General features: G+C 40.2%; 1 protein-coding gene across 1 annotated transcript in view; it reads right to left on the reverse strand.

The window, feature by feature from the left end:
• The window catches only part of LOC139737164 (uncharacterized), a 35,685-nt gene extending 13,162 nt beyond the window's left edge, over positions 1-22,523 (reverse strand). Inside the window, exons 1-13 of the mRNA XM_071647842.1 lie at positions 22,414-22,523; positions 15,243-15,385; positions 14,123-14,229; positions 13,521-13,651; positions 11,726-12,049; positions 11,496-11,566; positions 8,929-9,021; positions 6,944-7,000; positions 4,292-4,363; positions 3,552-3,608; positions 2,738-2,821; positions 2,004-2,169; positions 304-629 (exon numbers count right to left, since the gene is read on the reverse strand). Of these exons, the coding sequence (XP_071503943.1) occupies positions 304-629; positions 2,004-2,169; positions 2,738-2,821; positions 3,552-3,608; positions 4,292-4,363; positions 6,944-7,000; positions 8,929-9,021; positions 11,496-11,566; positions 11,726-12,049; positions 13,521-13,651; positions 14,123-14,229; positions 15,243-15,357 (1,603 nt within the window). The 5' untranslated portion in view covers positions 15,358-15,385; positions 22,414-22,523. The remainder of the gene's footprint in view (positions 1-303; positions 630-2,003; positions 2,170-2,737; positions 2,822-3,551; positions 3,609-4,291; positions 4,364-6,943; positions 7,001-8,928; positions 9,022-11,495; positions 11,567-11,725; positions 12,050-13,520; positions 13,652-14,122; positions 14,230-15,242; positions 15,386-22,413) is intronic.
• Positions 22,524-24,880: the final 2,357 nt, after the last annotated feature.

Here is a 24,880-nt window from a genome sequence, read left to right on the forward strand (position 1 = left end):
ACAAGAATGCCACCACTACATAGACTGTTATTATCACCAGAGACTTGTAATTGAACAAATTCACTTTTTTATGTTTTCACAGTACTCTTATCGACATGCTACTATGAATAATCACATCACAATTAGAAGAGTCGCCTTCCTCCAAATGGCACTACAGCAACTGAGCCTCTAATTTGACGAGAGTGTCAAAACATACACACACCGCCTGCCTAGCACTATGTTTTGGGTACATGACATAGAATGATTCAGTGTAGTAAATTAGAGGGAAAATAGGCAAATGAGACGAGAAAAAGTGATTAATACCATAATCGTCGTAGTATCTCGCAGACAGGGAAGCTGCTGGTCTCTCCTCAGGGTAAGCTCCGGCTCGGCTTGCGCTGGGGTAATCCCCCCTCAGGCTCTCCTCCCTCCGAGCCTCGCCGTATTCCCGCGGGACCCCGCGGGCGGCGGCGCCAAACTCTCGCGATGGGGGAGCCTCCCGGCCACGGGCCGGCTCGCGGGGCAGCATGGACTCGCGGGAGAGCGCCGCCTCGCGTCCGGCGCCGTAACCCCGGGACAGGCTGGACTGGGCTGGGGGACCGTAAGGATCCGCACTGCGAGAGCTGGTGGCAAAGTCTCTCTCCAGGAGGCTGGAAGGGAGTACACATAAAATATGTTAAAGGGATGGTATAGTATTGCTAGAGATGAGAAACAGGCTTTTAACTTTTTGCGAGATATCAAGAAACCACTTGTGAAATAGGACAGAGCATGCCATTCTCTGAGGAATTCAAAGTTCATTTGATGAAAATCGGTTTTGGAATGCCCAAGACATCCAAAAACAAAGTAAAACAATGGCATCGGAATAAAAGGTGGGTCCCATCTTTTACTAGTATTGCTCTGTTTTGGGTATCTCATCCATTTTAAAACCAATTTCCCTCATATAAATGTTGAATTTCTCTTGGAATTGCATGCTCCTTCATATTTCATAAGAGGTTTCTCATTATTATTTCTCCCGAAAAAGTTCGACACCTGAAGTTAGGCCTCAACCAAAACAATACAATCCCTTTAATAATGCTTTTTGAACAGAGTAACCCTAATATGGCATGCGCAGTAACCACAAGACACAACATTCTTGGGCAAATTTCATATTCAAATTCATAGCAAAAATATGATGGTCACATCGACTAAAGATACAACAAAGTGAGCACTGCGTTCCTTGAAGGCCCTGCAAGTGTCAGTAACTCCCAACTGACATTTTTACACACAAGCAATAAAAGATATGATTAAATATCTAGCCCACAGACATAAAAGCACTAGGCAGGATCCAAAGGCAGAGAATACCATTTCAGACTAAAAAGCCCATCTGTTTAACCAACAAGGTTCGGGAGCTGGAGTTCCAACTGGCTATGAGTATTCAAACACAGTTTTCTAGGCATGTAAAAAAAATAAAAAAATAAAAAAATAAAAATCATAAGTGCATTTGAGCGTTTGATGATCGGAGTTCGATGCTGCCATCTTTCTGAGTAATATGAATATTCATTTAGTACTATTAATGTCAGATATATATTGCATGTTAATTCATTAAATGAAATGAAATTTAACCTAATAATAAAACATTGGAGTCGATCTCTCCAACAAATACATGCAAAAGTGTAAATCAGAGCTGTATGCTGTGATTGCCATATGAAACTGTACCCTCTTGGATTTTATCACTTTGCCAATTAATTTCTGTAAATAAAACTGATGTGGTACAATCTTCAAGCATAGCTCTTTATGAATTAATATGTCATTTTAATGTCTAGACATGTCCAGTCAAGTAATTCTTATTTTTATTTCATCAATCTTTGCACGATTTTTATTTGGGCATCCCTGTGTCTTTGTGTCTCCATATCTTGAATCTTCCTTGACTAAACCATGGATCCAACTGATTGTCAACATTCAAACAAAGTTGGGAAGATGTGTAAAAAAAAGGTCATAACCCATCATACACACACTTCAGTGAGGTCTTGGGTATATAGCGTTACCTGTCTCGGGTGGGGCGTGCCGCATGAAGATCGCTCGACCCGCCAGCAGCATAAGGGTCTCGGCGGTACGACTCAGCTCCAAACTCCGAGCGCGCCGGTCGTGCCTCCGCATAATCGTAGGAGGCTGCGCCGCGACTGGCTGGGTATTCCTCCCTTCCAGCGCGACCTGTTTGGAGAGAGGGAACATTTCATTTTGTGTCGGCTAATTTTTAGAGGTGAGGATCAATGAAGGTGTGTCAGCATTATCATTAAAAAAAAAAGGCATGCAAAAAGTTTGGGGAACTTCATACATGATTGATAACTGAAAGAAGTCAGTGATGCATTTCTACAAAGCAAAATTATGGAGAAAAAACACTTCATACTTTTACATTTTGATTCAAAGTCTCACTAATTGTGGAGATTTCTCATAAATTTATTTCAGTCTCTCCAGAAAAAGGGCATGAAAACAAAACCAAATAGATCAAATGTAGCATGAAAGAAAATGTTCCTGCACATATTTTTTTAACTTGCTTTCTAAAAAGACAGCACATTACCACAAAACGGATGCACAACCTTGTGCCATTGGTGCAATTCTGATCCTGGATATCCGCATATGCAGTGTGACATTAATTATTTAGAGTTTGGTTAAAAAAGCATGAACGTATGATCTGAACTTGGTTATTAGGAAGCACTTCCCGACAGTGAAATTCTTCCAAATATTCCCTCGGATAAAGGTGCACGGCAAAGTAACTTACCATAGCTCTCTTCTGCGTACTGGCTCGTGCTGCGGCTTCCGTACGCAGCCTCACGCTCAGGGGGAAATGACGGCCGTGGACGCTCTAGGAAGCAAAACAGGGGGAATAGATTCATCATAGATGGACTACATCATTAGATGACTGAATACAATGCATCTGACACTAATAATGCAGTCCAGGGATCTAACGGAATACAGCAGCTCCTCCGATAAAGAAAAACAGGGAAAACAATGAATATAGAAAGATTTGAGAAATAGTCATCATTACATCCCTCACAAGTTATTTCTTGTCCTCTGATTGGTCGAGGGCATTGAAAGTGATAAAACATATTTCCACCATGAAAATCCTAGTCCAACAACACTGTATTTCCTCAGGGAAATAGCAAAAAAAAAAAAACCACACAAAATCACGGTGATATTTGCTTAGCCCATGTGCACCACTCTTGTCACAAGCTTGTATTCTTTTGCATGAGACACACATCACAGTACAGTTTTCCATCAAACGCACTGCATCTACGCTTCGCGAGATAAAGAGCATTGCGCAGTTGATGCATACACTTTCACATTGTACTTTAGTGCATACAAAAAAAAAAATAACTTTAGATCAGTCAACCACCAACTCTACTTTGCTGTTACTCTTAAAATTCATTGGGAGGGACATAAAACAAATAATTCAGGCCATTGTTCGAGGTTCTGGTTGAACCTTGTGCCTTCGGTGAATTCAATAGCACCATTTTCTTAGGGGCTACTGAAGTCACCTCATGCACAGTTTGAACCAGAACCTCTAAGGCCTGATATATTTGTATATCGCTTACCTGCATGCCTCTCAAGGGGTGGTGGAGCACGCGCCTCTCTCTCCCTCAGCAGAGGCTCTGGTGGACACAATAAAAGGGATAACAATGAGAGACATAATTTATTAACGAAGGAAAGGAGAGAGAGAGAAGAGAATCAATGCTGTCACACATTCACAGTGGCAGAAGTTAATCCCTTGTGTGCTTTGAGTACTGATTGGCTCAAAAAAAAACCCATAAAATTGTACACACTGTCCAAAGTCTCTGTCATGGAAAGGGTTGAGCACACTGAAACATGTCTGCAAAATAATATCAACTTAATTTGTACAATGTATACAAACAAAATTTCTCATGTTTCATGTCAACCTCTGCCACTTATTCTGATCTCTGGTCTTGTCATCTTTTATATGCACAGTTTGCAATATAATCTTATTTCTACTACAAGTGATTTACAAAGAGAGAAAAGAATAGAACACTGAACACATTATCGGTCATTCCATACATCTTTACTTTGTGAAATGTTATTTGTTACTCCTCTAGCCTCAGTCCCACCCTTCCCCTCTGAGGTTGTCTTTGTTACCTACAAAATATTTGCTGTTCTTTTTTTTCCCCTCTCCCACTCTCTCTTTGGTGGGAGAGGAACATAATATATGAATTTATATAGATATACAGATATATAACTATATTGATGTATAGATACATAAATATATAAACATACAAATACACATATATAAATATATAGATATATGAATATATTTCACTACCTTCTCGCCTGGCAGGTTCATCCCATGCTGCCGGTTCTCTGGGTAGCAGACCCCTCTCGGAGTAGGACGGACCTATAGGGGATGAAAACGGGATCCAAATGAAGCAAAGATTAGGTTGAGCCGATGATCTTGAAAAGAGCGATATCTGCATACGACATTGCAAGAGAGCATGGATGCATGACATTTGCGTTGAGAAAAAGAGAAAAGAGTGAAACTCATATGGGGAAATATGATTATCTTTCTCCTTTTAAGTAATGATGTCAGGCAAACAGCTATGTATGCAACTGACACTTTGGGAAGCAAGTGGACAGGAAATAAAACTGCAAAAAAGAAAGGCACTCAAATCACTTAATAACAAACACGAAAACAGATAATCACATCGCAACAAGATAAAAGTCTGTAGACTGGTAGCTAAGTCCCATGTTGCAGGCCCAGAGCACAAAGCATGAGCTTTCATAAAAGCAATGAATGCACCACAATTCTTGGATAAGTGGTGCATTACTGCAAACATGATCACGCATGTCAGGAAAGTGAAGAAAGGTGGGAAAGAAAAGTCAGTGCATGTTAACATATTGGTTGATTCTCTATGGAAGCATCTCCCTCTATGGTTTAAGCAAACTTTGCTTTACCAGCTCATGTGTTACATGAAATAAAAGAAAATTGTTGCAGATTAAAAGGGGGACAATACATACTATAGAACAAAAACACTGAACATGGAATACCAGGACTGACTTAAAGTGAAAAGGGCTATGAAAATTGTTGATGTTGAAATTGGAATATAAGCGGGATCAAAATGTTTCGATCTCCCCATCTCGATACAGAGAAAAAACATTCTTATGTTAGTCTTGAAAATCACTTTTGATGAGAAGAATTCATGAAAGAGATGCACACGTATGTTATTTTCAACAAAGCTACAGCAAGCCATTGGCATGTAGTGTTATGTTGCAACAGCACAACAACAAAAAATCATTGAAGATCCTGATGAGGATGCTTCAAGGAGACTATAAAGCAAACAACTTGCGAGTTAGATCTTTACCAATTACAGCATGACATTTTATTCAAGGTATGTGAGCTTTCAGAGTGAATATGGCTGACACGTATGCAGAAAGATCAAAATGAATCAAAACAACTTTTAGGGTAAAAATAAGAGAAAAATCACAAAAGATTGACTGATTTAAGTCTGGTTAAAACAGGCACCCATAGCTGCACTCATATCGTCTGACAAAATTTGCGAATCAGATATATGACATGTGCAGCTTTTTGGACTTGGTGGCCTTTCCAAATCTTGTCTCTCACTCTAGATTACAGAAAGTGTTCACCTCCGCATCTGCAAAGGAACGAGTGAAAAGCGTTGCGATGGAGTGGCGCACTTCTACTTAAAAACAACACATATTGATAAGAGAACAAATTGATGATATAAAAAGTGAAATTAGAAACATGATGTGTGAGCGAGAGTCTGCAACCGCTACATTGTTATTACTCAGAGGGAAGTCCATTTCTATAGTGAAATAGATGCTTGTGTATGTGTGTGTATTTTCATCAAATGGGAATAATAAAAAAAAAAACAGAACACAACCTTGCCTCAGATCAGACCAACCAGAGCTCTTGCTTGTGAGTAGCATTTACCGTGGGTGGAATGGATGAAATTTTCAGAGAATAGCATACTACCACACCAATTAGTATTCCTTCCTTACCGTCAATATACAGTCCAGTCAAACCTGCCTTAGCAGCCACCTGTCTATAATGGCCACTTTTTTCATCTCGCCTGACCGGTCGCCATAGACAGGTTTGACTGTAATGTCTATCTTGTGAGAATGTGCAAATTCCTTTCCTGCTGCAGTCATTAAAGGCGCATAGTCCTGGTGGGTAAGAGGGCGCTGTTGATGATACTGCCGATCATCATTAGCATTGATACGAAGATTGCCGAAGTTTAGCTGTCATTGAGAGTAAAGCGCCTAGGTGTTGCTAGGTAACACTGCCTCGTTGTCTTCTCCGCGCATCGCGCAGTCTGTGGTAATGCCAGGGTGCGTGCATATGTGCTTCTTAGTACGACGTCACAAAAGAAGTTTGCTAAAGCTGTCATCCCCGCAGCCGAATCATGAGCCGAACTGTGATCGAACCACTGACTACAGTGGATCGGACTTCCTCAGACTCGGGGAAATGGGTCAAAGCGTAAGCGCCAAAGAGAAGTCGATAGCATAGGTTTCTATGGGAAACTTGGGCCATGCACCCGCATACGCATTCGACTAAACCACCAGGACCATGTACCTTTAAAAACATATAACACCACACACACACACACACACACACATGAGAGAGGGAAAGTATGTGTAAGTAGTATGCACCACAGAACGTAGGCACAAAGTCAACATATACCACACACTAACACAACGTCCCTCACACTGGAATGTGCAAAAGACCCTTGTTTGCTGAGGAGATGACGGAGAAAAAAAAAAATAAAAGGCAGTTAGAAATGAGAAGTAGTGTCAGCATGAAGTGGTGCAAATTATTGTCATCTATTGAGGCAAAACAGAGATGTGATCAGTGAATACATGATTTTTTTAACTCCACAACAACAGCAAAAATGAGAAGAAAAGCATGGAAATGACTGTGCACAGTCAATATCTTGGGCTTAATTTGGCCCAAATTTACCCGCTGGTCTCCTGTCTTCCCATCGATCCGGGCCGGGAGAGAGGTAATCTTGGTAGTCTACAAACAAAGAGAAAATGATGAAGGGTGTAACTCTTTTTTTCCCTTCTTCTTAACCATGCCTGTCTTAACCCTCAGTAGGGGCTGAAAGCTTTCAGGTCATACACTATTGTGTGCTCACCATGAAAAAATAGTAAAATATATGGTCAAGGTGTATGATCAAAAATATAAACTTAAGTGTTCAAAGTGAAAAAACAAAACAAAACAATGACATAATGAACACAAACATATTGCATAACATGAACACAATATAAAAAGAGTGCACAGACCCAGTATGAAAACTACTAAACAAACATATGGTGTATAATGTACATTGTAGGCTAGGACGGTTGACAAGTAACAGTCTTTCAGACAAAAATTGTCAATTTTTCCCACTTTTTTTTCTTCAGAAAACTGCACTAAGAAATGAAAACTTCCTACACACTCAAATTCATGTTAGTAGTTATCACCGTCTTCAGCCTGCAAATTTCATTCATATATAATTTCACCTTGATATTGGTCAATATACTAGAAGACTTTTCAAAAAAATAAAAAATAAAAGCCTATAAAAAAATATCGTTATCATTTATACTTGACATTCTCTTCCCATACTAAATTTTGTTAGTGTTCAAAATCAACAAGCACAGTGGGCAATTCTTCCTTGGCAAACATTTCTAAAAATGTTAGCATCTCCAACATGCTTTGGATACTATTTCTATCCATTTCTATTCATCCTAGGCACCTATGCTATTTCAACTGCTTTCACAACACTATGAACAGCTACACTGCTACCTACACACTCTAGATACAAGGTACAAAAGACGAGCACAAACACCAAAGTTTATTATCAGACAGCATACATGTATTCATCCTGTAGATATTGCTCAAGAAAAGCCAGCACTTTTAAATGTTTCTGCAAACTTAAAAGCAAAGTCGCCAAATCAAACTTGATTTATCTTGAGTGAATTGAAAAAAAAAAATGACAGTTCAAAAGAGCAGTAACTATAAAGCAAGTTTATGAGCTGCTTCCATTTTGTTTTTTGTTTTATTTTCAAAGATAAGATGATCTTTTGTCACCATTTTCTAACTTGTCACCTACCCACTGACTATAAAAGTGCTTCATTTCAAGATACCAAGAAATAATTGGGACAGATTGATCACTTATCTGACCCAGTCTTCAGGCAAAATGACACACTCGTCATGAGTAAATGTATGATGTATATTGAGAAAAGCGAAAGCTGTAATATGCTCCCTGTTTAAAAGGGACTGTACAGTACTGGTTGAGGTGAGAATTCAGCTTGTAACATTTTGTGAGATATCTAGAAACCACTCTTGGAAATGTTAAATAGCATACAATTCTATGGGAAATCAAAAGTCATTTGATGGAAATCGGTTTTGAAATGACTGAGATATCTAAAAACAGAGTAAAACAAAGAGATCAATTAAGTCGTGGCCTGTCAATTTTATATGGATTGCTTTTTTTTTTTGTACATCTCAGCCATTTCAAGACCAATTTTCATCAAATAAATGTTGAATCCTTCCTGAAATTACACGCTCTTTCATATTTCAAAAGAGGTTTCTCATTATCTCACCAAAAAATGTTATAAACCTGACATTAGGTCTCGACCAAAACTATACAATCCCTTACAATGACTAAGGATTGTAGTAGCGCTTTGGCTGCAAGCATACATATGTATCACCTTGCTCATACAACATTAGTTGTATAAAGTTCACTTGCACGACAAAACTCTGAAAAATTAAATGACACATTAATGTATCACCCGTTGCCCTCCCTCATTATCCAATCCACACGAAGCCATGCCATAACGATTGGCCGATTGCTTGCTATACCGCACTGCCAAATTCACATGGCTTCCTGTGTGTACAACTCAAAAAGTGCCAGGGTAGTCTTACAAAAAAAAAAGTTACAAGAGGGCCGGAGAACTCACCGCGGTAACTCTCCCGTTCCCGCTCAACCGGTCGTCCCCTGGGCTCCCTCGCTGGCCGATGCTCGGGCAGGCCAGGGCCAGTCATAAGGGGCTCTGAGAGGCAAGAATTTCTCATCTTTTATATTTTTGGCACGGCAGAAAGAGAACCAGCTTTCTCAGTTTCTTAAAAACAGTTATGAACATTTTCTCTCTTTGTTTTTGCATATCTTTTTTTTTAAATCTTCATGACCTATTTTTTTCTGTTTGCAAAGAAACGTTTTGCAATATTCATATGTGTATATACATGTATGTAAAAAAAGTCTTGCAGGAAAACAAAAATATCCAAATTTCATCAAATTTGGTTCCAAATGTCGCGATTAAAACCATTAAAGTGGATTTCTCAGTCCAAACTCATTTATCTCTACCATCTACTATAATTTTTCTCGCAGCTTTCTCATTGTGAATGTATAAGGGTGCGTTCAAACGCTCTAAAGCGAACCAAAGCGAACTGAACTAAAGCGTACCGTACCGAACTGTGCCAGTTTTGGAGCGTTCGAGCGCTCTGTTGAGAAAGCGTACCTCACGAGCTATTTTTAGAAAAGGTCACGCTTGTTTACAGCAAGAATGTCATTCACCTTGTGCTTGACCTACTTACAGCTGTGCCGAACAAAGAGAATGATGTCTTTGCATTGTGACGTATGCACATGATACGCGCGTGCTGTACAACGAACTTTTGGTACGCTTTGGTACGCTTTCGGAGCACATCGGGAAGTGGTCCACTTTTGGCTCGGTACAGTACGGTACGGTACACTTTAGGAGCGTTCGAACGCTCCTGTGGCGCGGGTACGGTACGGTACAGTTCGCTTTAGGAGAGCACTCGAACGCGCCCTAAGTGTATTTGGTTTGCTACTTTGGTCATCAGGTGTTTTTTATATGTATTTGTGTAGTTTTATATGTATATGTATTTGTGTAGTTTTATATTTTAATTGTAGACTGATTGTATTATTATGTATGTTCTTGCAAAATGAAATATATTGTACAAAATTCTGCAATTCACCCATCTTCATGGCTGCAAATGAATTTTTAAATAAACCATTATCATTACCATCTTTTTCTTTTTTAAACTTTCCCTTTCTATCTCGACACGTAAGTCAAGTCCTTGTTGTTTAACTTTCTCATTACCACCTATAAATCCTATGAACAACACTTGTTCTGACTGATGTACATGCTGGACTAGTATTGTCACTGCATGGTACTGTAAAACACGATATTTTCGTGCCATTAAATTTTCACGAATTGGAGCCGACGGCCTTTCTCGAGACATGAGATTTTCGTGAGTTGCCTCTAACATTCAATGCATCTAGCGTAGACAAGAACTTTCACAAGCATTTTAATTTCGCGAATCTTGGCTCTCGCGAAATTTGCGAAAACTGAAATGCACACGAACATTCTTCGTTTTACAGTAATCTGTATACTGGAAAAACAAGATATTATCCTGGCTTGAAATTTCCGCTAAATTGCACCCAACGGTCTTTATTGCCACATAAATTTCGCGAATGAATATAGTGTAGAAGTACTTTTGTGTGCATCTTATTTTCACACATCTTGGCCCTTGAGAAATTAAAATGCGCATGAGCATTTCAGGTTTTTACAGTATCTTAAGATCTCCTATGGTGACCAGGGATGACATCTCATAGCACTTTGTATCCAGGGGAAAAGGCGCTGTAAAAGCAACGTAACTGCCACTTGCAGCTGTTGGTATTGAGCGGGATTTATCATCTTAAATATTCCCATTCACCAATAACTCACAGTTTGCACCACTTACTTCCCTCTTCGTCGTAATACGGTAAATGTTATTCTTGCAAGTTATTGATTTTTCGTGCTGAGTAGCTAAAAAAACGTATTCGCCAATTCTTAGATTAGCCCAATTGCATCCTTGTTATGTTTTCATTTGATTCACAAGACAGACAGAGTTTTATTTCCTATTTGATTCCTTCCCTAAGTTGATGTGCTGAGTGTAACCCAATTATTGTATGTGTTTATTTACTGGTACACACTGATTTATGTCATGTTATTCCTACTTGTGTTTTGACTTGTCTGTTATCTCTCGTTTTTCTTTTTCCTTTCATCTTTTCCTTTTGCACTTAGAAACAATGTATTAAGTGCATTGCAAATGTAATGTATTATTATTAACTTATTATTACATTTCCAAGCATGAAAGCCGATGTGCTTGGACTGATGTGAATACTAACAGACCTGCTGTAAATTCAATACATTTGCTGTAGAATGTCAGGTAAGTAGTATATACTCTAGGTTGCGCGCGCAGCTGCACTTCTGCCAAGTGTCTCAAGCAAGCAATTCACACTCAACCATTTCACGGACAGAAAATGATTAAGGATTTCATGCTTTCTCTCCAAATAAATGCTACATGTCGCTTTCCATACCATCCCCATGTGGCATTCCATACCACCCCATCATGATTTGCTAACATGGATTCGGTGGATCCCTGTGAATATGAGATCAGGTCTATGTGGTGTGTTAGTGTGCTCGTAGCAGGCATGCAAACAGCATGGCTTCTCAAACCTTACCTTTACTAAGGAGAGGTCTCGCACGTGGTTCCGGCTCCACATCAAGTTGCGGTGTTCTATCCAGAAGTGTTCTGGAAAAAAAACAAATCAAAAATGTGAAAATAGGGAAGACTTGTCTTCTTTTTGCTCTTCTTTACTTAAAACGAAAATGTTCAAATTTATCATGAATGAAATGAAATATTTGATAAAGAAAGCAAAAGATGAGGAAGCAGGTAGTTTGGTTGACATACCTCCCAACACCACCTCTGCCTCTGGAAGAGGGTGGTCCTCCTCTCGGTGCCCCACGACTAGCTCCTCGCGGCGCTCCCCTCATTCCGCCGCGCGGCGAACCCCTGGTGCCACCTGCCGAGGCACCCTCGTAAGCTCCTCGCCCCATGCCCCTGGTAGGGGGCCCTCCGCGGCCCATCTCTTCCCCGCCGGGGCCCATGCCTCGGCTCGGGGGCCCACCGCGTCCCCTGGGCATGAACCCGCCCCTCGGGGGCGGACCACCACGCCCTGAGAATCCGCCCCTTGGACCACCGCGCATGAGTGGGCCTCCACGTCCCCTGAAAGACCTTGGGGAAGATTGAGAAAGTTCAGAATGATCATTAAAATTGCGCTGTGTTATCAGTTAAAGGCATTATTTACCATTTGCAGATGAAACAAATACCCTGGTTTAGTACTTCAAAATAGTTCTGAAACATGAGTTGGGGACAGAAACGACTAATGTAAACATTTTAATCAGCATAATCAATTTCAAGTATTGTTAAAATTGTTTCTAGAACAAACCATCTACAGTTTTGGTTTATTGAGAAAAATAGTGATATCTCCTTATACTTTAGGCTTTATTGCAACATTTTTATATGGCAAGATGTTTTGTTTTTTGTTTTTTGTTCAAACCCAGCTATGCACTAGTCTCATATCGCAGTATATCAGACTCATCACTATTTTGAAGCCTTTCTGCTGATAACATTACGTTCCACCCTTTACTAGCAAGAAATTGAAGTTTTATCAGTATTTTATTTGCAGGATCAATGAAAAATTGTGAGGTGGTCAAATCAACAGCTCATTCATTTGCATTCCATACCCACTTTGAATGATGCATCAAAACATTAGCAAATTTTAACATTTCAATTCTTCCTTACTTTTGACTCGACTTTGATCAAATATCCATCTGCTGTGCTTGTAAAATGTAACCTTTTCTTGTCAAACTAACTTTTAACTGGCATGCAATTTGCCTTCTAAGTATCAAAAGAACAGCCCTATAACAAAAATCTTCAGAAGACAGTACAATAACTAACATAGCCTGAGTAGTATCTGTTCACATCTCAATAAGTTGGGATAATGCTGTTTCTAAAGTGAAATCTCATTTAAAGGACAAGTTCACCTTAATAGACATGTGGGTTGAGTGAATGCAGCAATATTAGTGGAACACATCAATGAGAGTTTGAGGAAAATCGGACAATCCGTCCAAAAGTTATGAATTTTTGAAGTTTCTGCTCAGTCATGGCTGGATGAGAAGACTACTATAGCTTGTGATGTCATATGAGTACAACTATATAAAGAAAGTATAAAGAAAATTCAAGATATTCTCACTTTTCTCACATAATAAAAGAACACTCGACTTCTCTCTTTCAGAAGTCAGGGGGAATAATATTACCCCTAACATAAGTTAGTAACAAGTCGAGGAAATGTGCACTTTATTCAAAAAGTCAAGTTTTGTGAAATTCTCTTTTTATTTTCGTTATATTGTTGTACGCATGTGACATCATACACTGTAGTAGTCTTCTCCCCCGGCAGTGATTGCACAGATATCTTAAAAATTCATAACTTTTGAACGGATAGTCGGATTTTCCCCAAACTTTCACTGATGTGTTCTACTAACATTGTTGCCTTCACTCAATGCACATGTATATGAAGGTGAACTTGTCCTTTAGTACTTGATGCTATCCCAGAATGCTGCTGCAGGGAGAAAGGAATTTTATTGATCTTAAAAAATACCGAGAGATCCACTACCCTTACTGCTGTACTAGAGCAAAGTCTTACCCCTGTGGTCCACCGCCCCTCATGCCCATCCCCATGCCTCCGCGGAATCCGCCGCGTCCCCGCAGGCCAGGGTTGCTGGCATGAAGGCTCTTGAGAGCACCGTCCACTTTCAGCGTGGATCCTTCTATCTCCTGGTTAAAAACAAACAAGCAAACATCTTTTTTTTAAGCAATCAAATTAAAATCTAAAAAAAAACAACAACAGATATCTCTTACCCAAACAGATATTTACATATCTCTTCTATGATATTTAATTATGACTATTGTTCTTTGACTGCTGTATTCTTATACATTCGATATAATGAAAATAAGTTCCATATAATGAAAATTTACATTCAAATTTACAAATTCAGGCACAAATTGATTTCTCTTACCAGACCATGTAACAAACTTTTGTTCTACAATTGCAGGTCACTATCATCTGAGCAAGAAAAATGCATTTTTGATCTTCAGTAAAATGTTTTATTAGTTACCATCTTTCCCTACCTTGTTCAACCCCTTGAAGACTCATCCCAAGCACACTCTGGCAAGTGTCCAGGGGGTCCTCAACGGGTTAAAAAAAATCATTCTTCGCGCGTAATCAATCGAATTGTCACTACTTACCTTGCCTTTCATTCCTTCAATGGCATTACTGGCATCATCGCTGCTTTCAAATGTGATGAAACCAAATCCTCGAGATTCGCCAGTCTCCTTGTTCTTCATCAGATTCACTATTACGGAGGGGAAAAAGAGAAAGAAAGAGGGTGAATAAGTGAGAGAGTACATGCATGTGTGTGTGTGTGTGTGTGTGTGTGTGTGTGTACAGTTGTGCGAGTGAGAATGGAGAGAGATTCAGAGAGGTAGAGTAATCATAATTCAGTTGCCACCGAGTGCCTATGCACTGCAAGATGCACTCCCTCACAGCTACTGTACAGCAACAAACACTCAACTTACTTCAACATTTAATTGAGTGGGACGGAGGTACCTCGAGTACATGCCACCATCTACATACTTTGGTCATACAGTTTGTTATACAGTGCGGACTACAAGATAGTTACTTTTCAATTTGAAATCACCAATTATGGGCTGTTATCACTTCTCTAATCTTGATGCAAAGGTAGTTTATGACCCTTACACAATTTCACCAAAAGAAAAAGTTACCTTTGTAAAAAAAAAAAACAAAACACACTTTCAGTTCAAGCAAATAGTTTCAGATACAATTAATGGACAAAAACCTACAGATCTGAAGTTACAAACAAAAAGGTACTTGAACTTGAATGTACATAGCTGTTCTCTTCATATTCTAAGGACAATGTCCTACCCCTGACAAAAATTGATTTTTGCATGATGTCTATTGCATGGGACTGACTGTGGGAGAAACATATCCAAAACTTGACCACATTTTAATCACTCACTAAATTTCAATAAAGATATAAAGACCCAGGCAGGGCAGGGTTCTACAAATTTGTGGCCACTCGCTCATGGCAACTTTATCTAACCAATAGACAAACCACATGGAAAGGGCATTTGCAACACGTAAGCCCTTTTCCGTGTGTCAATCGATTGTATGCCAGTGAGCCTTATGCAAACTGACTTTACGCAAGTGAGCCGTTCATAATATCGTCTGATTTTGATGTCAATATTGCCTGAGGCAAATAATTCTTTTTTACACTCCAGTTCTTTTTTCATTAACAACAACAAGCGGTGGGAGAATGTCCTTACAAATGCCCTGCCTCATACAAACCTTCAGTGATCTTGCCGAATTTTACAAATACGGATTCCATTTTAGCCTCCGTCCAAGCCTTCGGCATACTGCCGACGAAGATCTTGTTGGGCGAGTCTTGAACTGCAGCCGGCATGATGGATCAAGTGCTTGGTTTGCACGTTCTGTAATATTGACAGCATAAACACTTGCATTGATACATTGAACACTGAAACAATATTTAAAACTTCTGCGCAGTCTCACAAATACAACACTAAAGTCAATTTAATTGTTCTTTAATTAATATTGACAGCATAAACACTTGCATTGATATATTGAACACTAAAACAATACTGTAAAAGTGGATATTTTCGCGTGACTAATCTTTCGCGCTTGGCCGAGTCGGAAGAGTTTCGCGTGTTTTTAAATCCGCGGAATCAAGACATCACGCACAGGCACATATGGCAAGCAAAAATATTCGCGTGCTTTTATTTTCGCGCTAGTTTCTGGTTGCGCGAAATGCGCGAAAATTTCAACACCGCGAAAATTTCCACTTTTACAGTATTGGAAATTTATCTGCAGTCGCACAAATACAATGTTAAAGTCAACTTAACTTTACCTTTTCCCCCTCCCCCTGAGATTCTGGAAGAATGCAGTCATACAAGGTTGTACATCATCTTAGCAGCTAGCAGTCAGGCTTAAATTTATACGGTCTAAGCTGCTTCTACTTTCGCACCCCTCCCCCACAGAATTATTTAAAGGACAAGTTCACCTTCATAAACATAAGGATTGAGAGAATGTAGCAATATTAGTAGAACACATCAGTGAAAGTTTGAGGAAAATCAGACAATCCGTTCAAAAGTTATGAATTTTTGAAGTTTTTGTGCAGTAACCGCTGGATGAGAAGACTACTGCAGCATATGTATAACTTAGATGTCACATGCGTACAACAATATAAGGAAAATATAAAGAGAATTTCACAATATTCCATCTTTTGAAAAAAGTACACATTCCCCTGACTCGTTACAGACAAATGTTATGGGTAATATTATTCCCCCCGCCTTTAGAAAGAGGCAAGTCAAGTGCTCTTTTATTATGCGAAAAAAGTGAAAATATGTTAAATTTTCTTTTACATTTTCTTTATACTGTTGTACGCATATGACTCACAAGCTGTAGTAGTCTCCTCATCCAGCGGTTCCAACACAAAAATTTCAAAAATTCATAACTTTTGCATCGATTGTCCAATTTTCCTCAAACTTTCACTGATGTGTTCTACTATTATTGTTGCATTCTCTCAATCCTTATGTTTATGAAGGTGAACTTGTCCTTTAAAATTACAGAATTATTACATCTAAACCCAATATCTGGAGCATAAGTTCATGAATAAGGTGGCACTAGACCGCTAGTATACTTTCGCACCACCACGTCAATTAATCTCCAAACATGCACAACTTCACTCTAAATCTCCAACAAGCACAAACATTTGCCTCTGAAGAAACCCAAATCCAGTAGAAATGGAATATTTGCCATTTTGACACTTTAACCCTGTCAGAATAAGTTAACCGCAGCTACTAGTAGTTCACTCTGCGCCAATTGTGCTGCACAGGAGCAGATGGCACGACATGGTATATGAAAAATGCTCACGGCATGGCTGCGATCACAGCGATTGATCTCGGGGAATAATTCTCCTGGTATCGCATCGCAATTTGCTATGCACTTTTACACCACTGCTACACAAACTATCTTTTGCGGAGCAGTTTTCTTCCATAGAAATGTACAGGATACCATGTGAAATATTGTTCATCAGCTGATATTGCTAATCAAATTTGAGTTGGAAAATTATTCCCTGGATCTGAATGTAGTGATCTCGTATTGACCACAGCAGATTCTTCTATGGGACCTGTATCTGTAATAAGATAAACTTGTGTTTCTGCCTTTCCTTCAGTTTGTACAGATAACTCGCGATTGAGGTTTGGGTTACTGTTTGTCACTTTGTGTTGTTTGAGTGTGTGTGTGTGTGTGTGTACACGTGTGTGTGTGTGTGTGTGTGAGTGTGTGTGAGTGTGTGTGTGTGTGTGTGAGTGTGTGTGTCTGTGTGTGTGTGTGTGTGTGTGTGTGAGTGTGTGTGTGTGTGTGAGTGTGTGTGTGTGTGTGTGTGTGTGAGTGCGTGAGTGTGTGTGTGTGTGAGTGTGTGTGTGTGTGTGAGTGTGTGTGAGTGTGTGTGTGTGTGAGTGTGTGTGTGAGTGTGTGTGTGTGTGTGTGTGAGTGTGTGTGTGTGTGTGTGTGTGTGTGTGTGTGTGAGTGGTGTGTGAGTGTGTGTGTGTGTGTGTGTGTGTGAGTGTGACTGGGTGTGTTTGAATGAAAAAAAAGACTGCGTGCAAAATGCAATCATATTAAAGACAAGGGTGATAGGATATGTAAAGAGAAAGGATGGAAAAGGGGGGAAAGGAAATGAATAAAAACATACTAAAAAGGCAAACCTGGAAAAAATAAAACAAAAGCAGGGTTCATACTCTTTCTCATGAATTAAATTCCATGACTTTCCCTGACCATTTTAGCCAGAATTCCATGACCTTTCCATGACTTTTACACAATTCTTTTTTTAACACATTAAACCATAAATTTGATCTCAATTCAAAGCAAAGCAAAGGGAATACACACACATCTCTCACAAATAACAGATAATTCTATAATTCTTGCAATTCCATGACTTTCCATGACCTATTGATGGAAATATCAGTTTTTCATGACTTTCCAGGTTTTCCATGACCTGTATGAACCCTGAAAAGATACAATATAGAAAAGAGACTTTAATAATTAAAAAAAAAAAGATTATAGAAGGAAAGAAAGTTCTAAGAGAAACGTACATTGTAAAGGGAAGAAAGGGAGAGATGGATATGTTTGAACAAAAAAGAGGAAAGCAAAAAAAAAAAAAAAAAAAGATTGAAAATAGTTCTGAAAGCACAAGGTAGAATGACAGAATGAGGGATTAATCAAAACTGGGAAGAAAGGCAAGATGAATAGGAAGGTAAAAACATGGGCGTCACCAAGGGGGGTGCGTTGGGTGCGAACGTACCCCCCTTCAGATCCTTAAAAAAAAAAAAAAAAAAAAAAAAAAAAAAAAAAAAAAAAAATCAGTCTGCGAGCGACCTCAACGCCGGACGCTAAATAATTATTCTTTTCTACTTTTTTTTTTTACATTTTGCACCAGGGACCAAAAAAAGAAATAAAAAATTCGTGGGCAACAACAATTCGCACCCCTGGTTCTGGCAGCAATGATTTTATACATATCTACTAGTAGAAAAGTGAGCAAAGAAAATGGGATTCCATCGGGATTCGAACCCGAGACCTTCGGATTGCTAGACCGGTGCTCTACCGACTGAGCTATAGAAAGCCCTAGTGCAGTGTTCGTCCCAGAAACCCTTAATTCTCAATGCTCGGGTGGTCAGAAGCTATAGCAGTGTGTTTGTGTGTGACACACACGCACACACTTAAACCTGGCATAAACCCGAAGGATAATTCAACTTGGGGATAAATGCGAGGGATCACCGAATTGATGCAGCTTTTTGAGTTTGTAACAAATAAAGAAAGAATAAACTGACCAGAAAGAATATAAATTATTAGTGGAAAAGTGAGCAAAGAAAATGGGATTCCATCGGGATTCGAACCATAGACCTCCGGATTGCTAGACCGGTGCTCTACCGACTGAGCTATAGAAAGCCCTAGTGCAGTGTTCGTCCCAGAAACCCTTAATTCTCAATGCTCGGGTGGTCAGAAGCTATAGCAGTGTGTTTGTGTGTGACACACACGCACACACTTGAACCTGGCATAAACCCAAAGGATAATTCAACTTGGGGATAAATGCGAGGGATCACCGAAGTGATGCAGCTTTTTGAAAAAAAAAAGCTTTCAAAAAGCTGCATCACTTCGGTGATCCCTCGCATTTATCCCCAAGTTGAATTATCCTTCGGGTTTATGCCAGGTTCAAGTGTGTGCGTGTGTGTCACACACAAACACACTGCTATAGCTTCTGACCACCCGAGCATTGAGAATTAAGGGTTTCTGGGACGAACACTGCACTAGGGCTTTCTATAGCTCAGTCGGTAGAGCACCGGTCTAGCAATCCGGAGGTCTCGGGTTCGAATCCCGATGGAATCCCATTTTCTTTGCTCACTTTTCCACTAATAATTTATATTCTTCCTGGTCAGTTTATTCTTTCTTTATATCTACTAGTATTCTATTTTATCGACCGTACTGTACATCCGTACGATACGGAGCAGGAGATGCTCTAAACTGCAGATTTTGGACATCCTTCCCCCGCTTGGTCACTTCGACGCCACCTCGCTGGTCATACCTCCCCCAGTCATGGACATAAACCGACACCCTTGACTACCAGTGGCGGATCCAGGGGGAGGGGCGCATCGGGCGCCCCCCCCCCCTCCTCTTAATTTCCAAAGCGAAAAAATATAGCTTCAAACGACAGTTTTTGGACTGTAAAATGTCAACATTTTCAAGCTCGCTCGCTCCGCTGGCTCGCATTTAGTCGTAATGCCATTCTCCTGAAGTTGCTGCCAGTAATTGCCGGCAGTTGCACCCGGTGCGCCCCCCCTTAATTTCCAAAGCGAAAAATACACCTACAAACGGCAGTTTGGGGACTGTAAAATGTCACAATTTTCAAGCTCGCTCACTCCGTTCGCTCGCATTTAAATTCTCTTGATATTGCTGCCAGTAATTGCCAACAGTTGCGCCCGGTGCGTCCCCCTTAATTTCTAAAGCAAAAAACAGATATAGCTTCAAACGGCAGTTTTGGGACTGTAAAATGTCAAAATTTTCAAGCTCGCTCGCATATGCAATTCTTCTGATGTTACTGCCAGTAATTGTCAGCAGTTGCGCCCGGTGCGCCCCCCCCCTTAATTTCCAAAGCGAAATAAAGCTACAAACGGTTTTTTAAAAATATGGCTAAGAACAGCAGTTTTGGGACTGTAAAATGTAAAATTTTCAAGCTCGCTCTCTTCGCTCGCTCGCATTTAATCGTTATGCAGTTCACCTGATGTTGCTGCCAGTAATTGCCAGCAGTTGCGCCAGGTGCACCCCCCCCCCCCCTTGATTTCCAAAGCGAAAAAATATGGCTAAGAACGGCAGTTTTGGGACTGTAAAATGTAAAATTTTCAAGCTCCCTGTGTAGCTCGCTCTCTTCGCTCGCTCGCATTTAATCGTTATGCAATTCACCTGATGTTGCTGCCAGTGATTGCCAGCAGTTCCGGCCGGTGCCCCATCCCCTAAAAGGTGCATGGTCCCCGTGTTTTAGTCAAATGCGTACGCGGGCGCACGGCACAAGTTTCCTATAGAGACCTACGCTATCGACTTCTCTTTGGCGCTTACGCTTTGGCCCACTTTCCCGAGTCAGAGAGTCAGAGAGTCAGTTTAGAGACAAATTGTTCAATAATAATGTTCATCAAAATATAGTGCTACCTCAAACAAGTGGGACTGTTTGAAATCGATAAAACAAGCAAAACATGCATCAAATTGCACCATTTACAACATCAAAATGTTCAGTTCTAACCGTGGGAGGGGGTTGGTCCCCTTCCACACCCTCCCCCCTCGCTCGCTCCGCTTGCTCGGGCTCGGTCGCGTTCATGACATCAGTGTAAGAATCAATGTAAGAAGTTTATTGAAATGATACACTCACAGTAGTTTATAGACACATTGTTCAACAACAATTTCCATCAAAATATACTGCTACCTTAAACAAGTGGGACTGTTTCAAGTCGATGAAAACACGCAAAAAGCCTGCATCAAATTGCACCATTTACAACATCAAAATGCAAAAAGTTCTCACCATGGGAGGAGGGGGGGGGGGAAACATGCACTTCCACATCCCCCCCTTGTTCGCTCCCTCGCATACTAACATCCCCCCCCCCCCCCAAGATGAAATCCTAGCTACGCCGGTGCCCTTTCCCTGCTTGGCTTCCCTCAAAAAAACCGTAAAAGTCTAGGGATTGAGAGCTTCCTATATTCCAAATGTCTGTCCAAAAAATCTCGTTACATTTAGTGTCAAAACGCACCCCCCTTGAAAAAAAGCTGGTGACGCCCCTGAAAAAGAACTATAACATTTAAAGAAAAGGATATTGGTAAAAAAAGGAAAGGTTACAGGGAAAGATAACCAGAAGAAAGGACAGACAGAAAATGAGATTGGATAGGAAATTGATAAAAGAAAGATAAAAGGAAACCCAAAAAGAAATGATTAATAGGATGGAAAGGGAAAGTTAGGAATACCTGCAAAGAAAAAGAAAAGAAGGAAAGATTACAAAAAAAAAAAAAATGGAAGAGAGAGATACATGTATAACGAGATGCACACACATCCACACAACACTCTACCAACCCTTTTGGATAGCAGCCCCTACACCTGCGACATCCATTGTACCGTTAGCGGTTATACATCAAGACTTGGGTGAATAAAATGTTTTCAGCAAATTCATAGACATCATAGACTGATGTCTAAAAACGCAGCAATCTCTTTGTTGTATATTCACTAAAAGGTAAAGCTTCAGAACAATTGACTGTATCCGATATGCGCTGCACTGAGCGCATTCGTACTGTATTGAAAGCTTGTGTGCAAAGCAACATTTTATTTCAGGTAGCCAGCCCGGGTCCGACCATACGCTACCGCGCTACGCGAGGCACACTTGTGACTTGTGTACAGTGCAGTGACAGGGCTCAGGTTTGTAGATTTCACGCGATGGAGATTTTCTGACACTTGTATTGATTGTAAAAGTAAAAAAAAAAAAAAAACTTCAATCCGACTTTGTCATGTTTGTTTGGAGACTCTGATGCAATATAAGTGATAATATACAATATTACAAATGTACATGTACATGTATAACAGATATAAATAAATATGCTTACAAGACCAGGCGTAAAGGACGTTTAACTACTCTAAACTTTAGCTAGACCTACCACTAACCGTGTCCAAACATTCAGGCATAGCATCACCGCCATCACTCAGCATGCACAGTGTGGCGTGTCGTATGCACACAGCGGTATACAGTGCACCTTCACAATCATGTTCACACACACACACAATGCAGTGGGTTCTATCGCGTGACTAATTGACCGAAATAAATTGGGACTCTTAAATTAATCTTATGGCCAATTACGCCAACATTTTCAAAGCGCTAAAACTCATCATAATAATGTCTTCAGAGATACGTACACAGAAAAGTCACAAAGTACAGCAGAGAATGACAGAATGCCCGAATGCTCCGTTGAGTTTCTTCGTTGCCCCCTCGTTTCTGATCTCAGATCTGTCACGATTGAATGATGGCGGCGTGTACGCACACACATTGTACGCACGCTTATATAATGCATGCCGTGCATGGCCCATACGTGTAGAGTTCTGTGTACCACATGTATGCACGCGCACGCAGCCGTCCGGCATGTTTTTTTAGACGGCACAGATTGGGGAAACTAAAAATCTATCGGGGACCCTATCCCTAAACCTAACCCTAATCCTAATCCTAACCCTAACCATCAAACCCTAACCCCAACCCTAACCCTAACCCTAACCCTAACCATAACCAAAAACCCTAACCCAACGTTTTTCCCATAGGTTTAACACGCGCCATGCCCCAATCTGTGCCGTCTTAAAAAAAACGCCAGCCGCACAACCACCACTATAACGCCCTCAACGTCGAAAATTAGTATAGTTTAAGGTGGTTTTTGTCTTTTGCCTTCGGCAAAGGCGGCGACGCCGTCGCCGCGGAGTCCATTTGGCAAAAGGTCTGGAAATCAGACTACCACAACTACGACGTACTGCGTAGCGCACACAAAAGGCGCAGAACTGTATGTTGCTAATTATGTGGGACCTGGGGGGGGGGGGGGGGGGGGGGGGTGGAGGGTGTTGAGGGGGGTGAGTATTTAGGGTCCAAGGTTGACTACCCCCACCCCCATCCCTGCTTATAGAGTTGAAATATTAAATATTACATGTCAGGGCTGCCAACATTGGAAACTAGTTTAGAGTGAGACTCCCATAGGCCAGTGCTATAATTTAATTCGGAGTCAAAATGAGTGAGATCAATAGAAATGTAAGCAAATGAAATAAAGTTTTAGAGTGAGAAAGGACCAATATGAGAGTCTCACTCTCAATAAGTGAGAGTTGGCAGCCCTGACATGTAGGCCTACCGATACATGTACATGTATTTTCATCATCATATACCTACAATGAATCATAATATATTTCCTTTTTTTCCTCCCTTATATGCAACTCTATGGGCCTATACACTCAATTTGACTCCAATTAAAGATAAGTTTTGGTACGTTAACAAAGTTTCCCTCAGTTTAATTGCCTTGTCCTAGTTTGTGTTTCAGATTAAAGTACCTTTCATATTTATTACACAATGAGACTTACCCCAAAATGAGTATCAAAAAACCAACAAAAAGTTGCACGCTCTGATTTTACGTAAGGACACAAAATAGGTGATATGGGCAGGGGCGCAGATCCAGGAATTAATTCCTCAGAGGGGGCACGTTTACAAAATTAAAGGAGGGTGCACGTACCCCTCCCTCATTTTTTTCTTTTTATTTCTTTTGTTTCAACAAAAATGGGGGGGGGGGGTGCACCCGGTGCATACCTCTCTAGATCCGCCACTGATGGGTCAACCTGTTCAGTCAATCTCCAGATCGATTTTCATGTTTTCTGAAAGAGTGATTCTTCTTCTACATTTAGGTCAAAGTTTTGGATTATAAAAGGAATGGGAAGTTGTGTTTTTAGCAGTTTGTCTAAAACACTTTTTTTTTTCTTTTTTTTTTTTGCAGAATAGTGTAATTAGGAATTGGGGGCCCCTTTTCATTCCATTACTAATCCTTTACATGTGTTCGAGTCAAATAACTTTTGAAAGGACGGTGCTACTGCTTTGAAAGTTGGTTTTAGTCAAGGACAGAACATGCTTAGTTTCAGCTTTATAATCTGAAAATCCCTTCATTGTTGTTGCTACTGTACATGGTGTTTTACATTACCCGTACATCCTGTTTTTTGTCCCATTCATTGCACAGCGGGCACAACTTAATTGGTAAGATTAAGTGCTTGAATAACCCCTTATTTGGAGCCACTTTTCACACTTCACATTAATCCAGAGTGTGTGCTTTCTTTCAAATATTTAGGTAGGTTAGGAGAGTCCATTTGAATTGAGTTATACACCATTTTATAAGCTTAAAAATCTGCTCTTAGATCAGAATTTGCCCCCAACTGAAAATCTATGTCTGGCGGCTTTTTGTTTGGTTTTGTGACACAGGGTTATCATCAGCTAATTTTAATTTCATAACACATACATACACACACACACACACACACACACACACACACACACACACACACACACACACATACACACATACAAACACACATAAAAAATATAATAATAGAATACGATAGCTTGTTCTGCAAACTAAATAACTGACTGGGGCATAATCTATACCTACATGTTCATGTACCAGTACAGTTATGCTATTGTAATACATGAGGGATTGGAAAGATCACATTATTCCGATTTATTGAAAAATCAGTTTCAGGGATATTTGTAATGACAGGCTAAGAAAGCAAGTCAGAGAACATGCTGAATGGAAGCAACAGGGTTATAGTTGCCATTATATACTCACCCCCCCCCCCCATTTTACAACATCGT

Source organism: Diadema antillarum, unplaced genomic scaffold (genome assembly GCF_040938485.1).
Source record: "Diadema antillarum isolate AM-2024a unplaced genomic scaffold, OU_Dant_1.0 seq00000684_RagTag, whole genome shotgun sequence".
Classification (NCBI taxonomy): Eukaryota; Metazoa; Echinodermata; class Echinoidea; order Diadematoida; family Diadematidae; genus Diadema; species Diadema antillarum.